The following is an 8,100-nucleotide window of genomic DNA, read 5'->3' as shown; positions in this document are numbered from 1 at the left end:
GCAAAAATACCTATTTATTGACCAAAATACCTTCATTGTAAGGGCAAACTGGTCATTTAAAAAAACTAACAGAAAAAGTTAACACCAGTTATTGGAGAGAACAGAATGTGTAATTAAATAAAATACCATCTTATTAGTTGACGAAAAGACCTTCATTAGTTGTAAGGGCAAAATAGTCATTTAAAAAAAAGCTAGCAGCTAAAGTTAACATCGGTTAGTGGAGAGAAAGAACGAGTGACAACATATGAACTTCAGGGACGCATTTTTATTTACCGAGTTAGGACACAATCTGCAAGTTACCACATGCATAAAGCCCAAAACTGTAATCTTATATTTTGGAAGCTGGATTACCAAACTCTTCCAAGAAGGAATGTTTTCCACTGGTGGGCAATAACTAATATTGAGCAATGGACACTGTCACATACAAAATAACCATCATATAAATCGTTACAAAAACTAAAACACAAAACTTAAAGATTAAGTTAAATAACAATCACCTGGCTAAATGTGGATGCAGATATGGTGCAGTTAGATGTAGAACTAGTTAGGCATGTTAAAGCTGAATTGACAACAGCCTCAGCCTATGGCAAGAAACTCATAATCCGAGTTAACTAAAATGTGTTGAAATAAAATATTAATCATAGTATTACCTCGAGAGCTGCAATTGCTAAGCGTTTTTGGTAGTTATTTGTTGTATGTTGTTTAGCAGTACCAGAAACCGCATCATGATGTTGTGCAATTCCTAGAGCATCTCCAAGACTAAAAGTGTTTGGACCGTTATTTCGCCTTCCCACAAAATACTCAAGCTGCCTTGATGCCTGATTAATTTCTCACTAAATATTTATTATAATTTTTTCTACATTTGTGAAGTTGGTAAAAATCTTATTCCGTAGATTTTTACCAAATAATATCCGCTCAATGAACGAACGTAACGTTTGAGAGCTGGTCTACTTGTAAAATAACCCGTCCAGTAAGAATCTTCATTATTCGCGTATCTTCACACAATAAACAAGAACTATAATGAAAAATGATGTATCTGATTAGATTTAAGTATTTAAGAAGGTCTTGAGGAAACTAACGGGAAATAATCTTGAGTTTTGAGTGGCCAAGACATATTTGAAGCAAGTTTTGCGTCTGTGTATATAGATGGAGTGGAATATAGTGTGTTTACTCGACCATCCTGGAATTAGTTATGAACATATTACATCAATTATGAGTTAAAGATCATGAGGATAAAACTGAAAAAAAGAAAAGGGATAGAATTATTGTTATTATTATTATTATTATTATTATTACTATTATTATTTATCATTATCATTATAATTGTATCAGTATTATACCATGTTAACATAGTGAATTAGTTTGTCCATCTGCTTAAACCAAGATTCTGCATATTGGTATCTAAAGTCCTCTCCCATCGTCCACATAATATGATTAGTCCTTGTTACATTTGCCTGTTTGATATTTCCAAAAAAATCATTATATCCAAAAAAAAAAAAAACAAATCATTTTTAAACAGCATAAAAAAAAGTTACTTGAGCGAGTGCTGCATCGATGAAATCATTAACTCGTTTAACAACATTCATGTCAAAGAGAAGAGGTTCGTCCTGCGACATCATCATCATAAAAAAACAAAATTGTCTATTACATTTACCTTGTCCCACTTGTTAGCATGGTATTGATGGGTCCTATGAGTTTTCCCTAACATGTTCTAATAGACAAAATAAAAAATTAATATCAATACCTGAACTGGCTCAAAATCTCCACTAACTTCAATATTAAATCCATCGGGGGGACTATAATGTCTCGGGAAAACATTCGTAAATATCTGAGACGACGAACTGAACGTTTTTGAGCCTCGCCACACAACTTCAAGACTTTTATGACCCTTCCGCGTTTCTCTATCTTGATAATCAATACGTGCAAAATGCATTGAATCAAACCCGACTTGAATATCACAAAAACCACTTATATAACATTTAATATAACCTTCTTCAGATGTATTCGATAATAAACGAGGATTAACTTAATACTACCTCTGCTCCTAAAAGATAAGCTTGAACCGCAGAATGCCCGAACGGGTCAATCTGCCAACCGGCCCGAGGAGTCACGTTGAAGTTTGACTTTATTAGACCATGGCCCAAAGTCGTTTGGTCGATCATGTCAATGTAATGTGTAGCGGCTTCATCATGCATGCACCAGCCTCCATTTCTAATCAAATAATTATTCCAAGCATTAGTTTCTAACTATTATAAGATACTATTATACTATCAAACGTGTGTTGGTTTCATACACAAATTCTAATTGGCCGTCGGAAACGAGCTTTTTCACTTGATCTTTGATCTTTTCAGCTTGAATTAGCCACCATCTTCTGAAAAATGCCTGTTGTAGATTAAAAATTCAACAGCTAGTTTTTAGCTTGATTAATATAAAACAGATTAATTGAGGTTAATATAATACATTAGTACCATTTCAGCATATATAAACATTCTGTTCGGATCACGAGGCAACGACATGACAACCGAATCGAGCACATTTTCAACGCAAGCAGCCTATACAAGAACAAAATCAGATTCAAGTGTAATGACAGTAACTTGAAATGACAAATAAATGAACCTGTATGCTGTTATTTGATCCAATAAAGTACTGATCAACTGTCTTCAACCAACCCACATCATCATGTGTGTGTGGAACCAAATGAACATTCAGTTTACCCTCAGCAATGCCACCTCCAGTGTTGTAGCCAAAAGTCAACTCACAAGAAAGAAGAACACAAACTGCAAAAGCCCATAAAAGATAAGGATATGTTGACATATTTTCAACAAATTCAAAGAACCAAATCTACATCCACATATTATGATCAAGTATGCAAACAAAGATGACAAAATGTAACGACTTCGTGCCATTAGTTTGGTGGGATACAAACAAAATATAGACATGGACTGTTTGTCCCTCAGCCGGCTGATGCAATTGTGTGTCGTTCTCTGTTCAAAGAAAAGTATTTACGGTCAACCAACTGTAAAGGCTGTTAATCATGATTATGGTTAAGGCATTCCTTTTCTTTTTTTTTCATTAATGTAATGTCTCAATGGTTCTTTTTATAGCCCATAGGCCAAGGGAGGTTAAAATAAATCAAGGGCTATGAGCCACAAATTTCAGAAATAAATTTATACTTAAAGTAATTTTACTTAAAAGATTGCTGACACCCGGGTTTGTATTCTATAATCATATCCACATAACGTAGGCTAATAGATATACAATTTCTATTTGGCCTAGCAAATTTAACTCATTCAGGTCATTTTGGGTCAGAATAATAATCTATTGGTTGTTTTACATTTATGTATAATGTTTAATGGGTAAGAAAATGTCAAACTAAAAGAAGGAAAAACTTGGAATTATGGGTGAAAATAGGTTAAAAAATGCTTAACTTGGCACTAGTACATGCAAAATGTGTAACCGAGCGTTAGTCAACGTGAAAAGCTTAACCAGGCAACGATAATCGTGCACCAGTACTCACGTAACTAGGCGCCAAATCCACCTCATTTCGACTGTCTCTTCACCAATTAAAGGGCACCAGACCACCAACATACCACCACGACACCCTGATTAACGCTAAAGCTGACAGTGGCAATATTGATTGAAGATGATGGTGACGACGACAATGGACCTAAATCTGATGGTCATGATGAAGGGAAATAGGAGGAAGACCGGCGATAAGATGGAGAGTAAACGCGGTGGCCATGGTGAGAGGTGCCGGAGAAGAAGTGCCGGAGGGGAAGGCTAATGAAGCGAAAGGTTGGAGCAAAAAAAAGAACCTTAAAGCATATAGCACTACCAAACATAGCATAAAACAATAAACAATGACTATGCAAGAGGAAAAGGATTTTAAAAACAATATATATGGAAATATTATGTAATTTTAATTGGAAATTAGATTACTATTTGTTAGTAGTATTATAATGGGTTACAACCCATGTGTCGGTCCCGAGTATAACGCTCAATAACTATGTCGTAACCCACACATAAAGTGTTGACAAGAAGGTAATGACTTGCTAAATTAGGAAAGAATAATAGTTATGTTAATGGCAGAATCACTAACACACTAAATGTTGCTAACAAGACACAAATGTAACAAACACATACTATAACTCAAAAGATTTTCACTAATATAATATATCATATACAAAAGGAAATTAATTAGGGTTTCAGAATGGAATGTTTTATCCGTACGAGATAAAGACAGCCGTCACAATCAATAATAAGTGAAATGTCTAGGTGTCCAAGGTTGTCTCTTAGGGGTGCCCTAAATTATTCATTTTATAGGCCTGCCCTGACATCTGACATTCCATATATGGTGAATTTAACCGAGACCGACAACAACGTGCTCCACAAGAATATGATTTTGATTGAGTTCAATGAAGACTATGATCTGGCTATGCAATTCCAACGTGTTGTACGTGTTTGTTATGAAAACAGAATTCATAGTTGTAGAGACTGGCAGTCCAAGCGTTTCAAGTAATTTAAAGACAAAGAGCTCAAGACGATGGGGTGTCTGTTGGTACACGGTTTTGCGTCTCGAGTCTTTGTATTTATCGTTAATGTAATTGTCGTTTTATTTATGTAATAAATTATTAAAGTATTAAGTTTAGTTCGTTAAATGTAATGTCTAGTTCGCTAAGGATGTTTAGCGAACTAAGACTTAACTTATTATCCCTCCTGATTTGTTAAGGATGTTTAACGAATCAGGGGGTGATTCGTTAAGAGTAATTCGTTTTTAATGTATGTAACGAAGTGGACTCTAGTTCGTTAGGGGATGTTAACGAACTAGGTCCATCTTCTATTTATATGTGAACACAGTTCACAGTTTATTCAAGTTTTTGGAGATTAACGTATCAAACCTCTGCCAAATCTCTCTAAAGCTTCCCTCTAATATTATACATACATACATACACCTAATATAGATATATATAACATTCAATTAAACGAAACTATGAGCTAGATCCGTACTTAGGCTAATAGTATTAACAGATCTGTGATCTGGATTAGTTAAGATTAACCTGAGATCAAACAAGTGGTATCAGAGCTTTCGGTGTTCTTGTTTACGCTTGAATTGACTGTTTATTGATATTATTAAGTTTATAATTGTTGATTTTGGTATAAGTTTGATTACAGTTTGAATTTGATTCAATTTGAACTTGATTTTGTTTGATTATGGCTTAATTGGATTGGATATGAGGTTGTTAAGGTATTGGATAGGTGTGATTAACTAGGAATTGGAGTTTTGATTGTGTTTGTATTGTTTTGATTGGATATGAGTTTGGCCGAGAAACAGGGGATTGTTTGTGGTCAAATTGGATATGTGTTAAGGGTAATTGTGTTACGGGATTGATACGAGTGGATTCGCGATTGGTTTGCGAGTATTTTGGTTGTTTATTTGAGTGATTTGATTACGAAATGAGATATTATTACGCATTTAATTCTGGTTTTTGTGTTCATATGATTTCCAATTTCTGGAAATCACATTTGAAGGTTTGAAGATCTTCAAACAAATTTGAAGATTTGTTGATTCGTTGATCTTCTGGTCAATTCGTTAACACTGTTCACCCGAGTTATTATCAGATTCGTTAATTGTTACATTAATTCGTTATGAGTTTTGGTTAATTCGTTAACCAATTCGCTACTCAATCCTATTCGTGTCCAACTGATTCGTGTGACACGCGTCTATCTTGGAATTTGGGTTATAACAACCATTGCCACGTGTCATTCTGTGTCAGAGTTTGTTACAAACGGTTGTAACAACCTGATTCGCTATTAGTTGATTCGTTAATCAACTGTAGCTTGTTCGTTATCTAATTCACTAAGTATCTCTTAGTGATTCGTTACAGGAAACTTTCTAATTCGTTAAGCTTGTACTTCGTGATCTACTTAGTCAATTCGTTAGTTGACTTGTTCGTTGACCATCTAATGCGTTACTCATCTGATTCGTCAAAACCATTTCAAATTCGTTACTTGATCACATTTTACTTCGTTAAATTGTGATTCGCTAATAACTGTTCATAGTTCGTTACACTGTTTACACTTCGTTAACAAATTTTAAATTTTAATCTCAAAGTTTGAAATTTTTACAAAAATGGCTGGTATGTATGCACTAGCTTCTCAAAACATGTTGATGCAACAAATGTTACAACTGGACACCGAGATTGGTTCACATTCAAAATGTCCACGTTTGATGAAATTTAGTGATTTTCGTGCTCATTTGGGTTCTGTTCATCCTGATTGCTCGTATTTCCTAGATGAGGTATATATTGCACCAATGATTGGTGATGACACTATTGGTTTAACTCCTAAATGAGAGAACTCGTTACGGATCTTGTCGCGTCGATACACCGATTATACAATACGAACACGAATACTTTAAATATGGTTTATTGATAAAAAATGAATAATTAGAGAGAATAATAACTTATGGAGAGGATAATTTAGGTCTATGTACAAGTTCTCTACATAAATTATGACATAATCTACCTATTTATAGGCTATTTTACAATATACATTAAATACGAAGATTAACCGCCTATAACTTATTCGATCGCTACGGACACCGAAACCGTGCACTAACAGACTCCCCCTTTTCCGTAGCTATCGAATACTTTATCCTTGAATACTTTAACTGCAAATCACCGGTCACAAACCGTGCACTAACAGACTCCCCCTTGACTGATGATTTTCGGGCTTGTGCGGACAGACAATCTTTAAATCTTTTTCAGCAAACCAATAACTTGTAGCTTCTTATATCAGATCTCCCCCTCAAAGTGAGAAACTCTTGGAGATCATCCCGATCATCCATTGGCGTATGATATGGTTCAATCTTTCAACAATCAGCATCAAGTCATCAGCTATCTGTCAGCACCGGTAAAGAAAACATATCTTTACGTTTAACCTCGTCACACATCTTCATGAAAAACCCGATCATTCAACATCTTTCACTTCGGTTTTCCCTATCTTGATAACGTGTATCCAAATATACTCTTTGAAGCTCTTCCACAACCCGTTCGCAAAGATGCACTAATGTTTGGGCATATGGTTCAGAGTTCCAACCTCCACTAATAAACCCCAAATGATCAAATTCTTCAATCCAATGACAAGACTCATATATTCTTCAATAAGATCAACTCGTTCGAGAATCGTCCCCCTCAACAGAAGTAATCCGCCATTTACTCATAGCCAACATAGTCAGGATCAAAGTCCCTCATAAAGAAGTAAACGGACAGACACTCGTATCCCATATAGTCAGGTTTCAATCTTGAACAAATCAATCACCAATCGAAAAACAATTGCAGTCTTAAACTCAGTCAAACGTAGCTTTGCAAGCATGAATTACCACCCGAATTGCAGTAATTTTTCAAGAAACCTTGCACACGTAGGAAGATACAAGCTAAATAAACTCAGATGAAAGTTTTATCTCCCCTTTTCTTGAAAAAATAAGCAAGGTCTTTGAATAATCTTCAAGATTCACAAACAAACACACTTCTCCTTAAATTACACGAGATCTCCCCCTCGGCCAGCCGAAACACGTAAACAGTCGGCCGGAAAATATATTACCAAAATTTACACGAAGAGTCTTCAATACCTTAGGAACACCCCAGAAAAATTTCGATTAAGAAAATTTTTCCCGATTTTCCCGCCAAAAATTCATCAAAAATTTTCGAAAAATAAATATTATCGCCAAAATTTTCAAGAATGAAATCTCACTTACGAGGAGTATTCAGGAAAAAATTCGCGCAAGAAAATTTTTCCCGCCATTTTACTCTTTTTTTTAACGAATTGCGTCTCTAGTTCGTTATAGATATACACTAGTTACGGATCTAGCCGCGTCGATACATCGATTATACAATACGAACACGAATACTTTAAATATGGTTTATTGATAAAAAATGAATAATTAGAGAGAATAATAACTTATGGAGAGGATAATTTAGATCTATGTACAAGTTCTCTACATAAATTATGACATAATCTACCTATTTATAGGCTATTTTACAATATACATTAAATACGAAGACTAAACCGCCTATAACTTATTCGATCGCTATGGACACG

General features: G+C 34.9%; 1 protein-coding gene across 1 annotated transcript; it reads right to left on the bottom strand.

The window, feature by feature from the left end:
* Positions 1–300: 300 nt before the first annotated feature.
* LOC143595222 (alpha-mannosidase-like) lies at positions 301–2,831 on the bottom strand (the record flags this gene model as incomplete). The annotated part of the gene is made up of 12 exons (XM_077074304.1): positions 2,617–2,831; positions 2,469–2,552; positions 2,294–2,382; positions 2,027–2,211; positions 1,745–1,947; positions 1,536–1,607; positions 1,341–1,454; positions 1,080–1,180; positions 902–995; positions 651–818; positions 498–581; positions 301–414 (listed from the first exon to the last, which is right to left on the bottom strand). Coding segments are annotated over exons 1-12 (1,506 nt in total), but the record flags the coding sequence as incomplete, so codon positions are not given.
* Positions 2,832–8,100: the final 5,269 nt, after the last annotated feature.

This window comes from Bidens hawaiensis, unplaced genomic scaffold (genome assembly GCF_021521415.1).
Source record: "Bidens hawaiensis isolate Kalapana, Puna unplaced genomic scaffold, B.hawaiensis_p1.1 tig00044804_1, whole genome shotgun sequence".
Lineage (NCBI taxonomy): Eukaryota > Viridiplantae > Streptophyta > Magnoliopsida > Asterales > Asteraceae > Bidens > Bidens hawaiensis.
The sequence above is the reverse complement of the archived record's forward strand: the minus strand, read 5'-3'. Positions and strand labels throughout refer to the sequence as shown.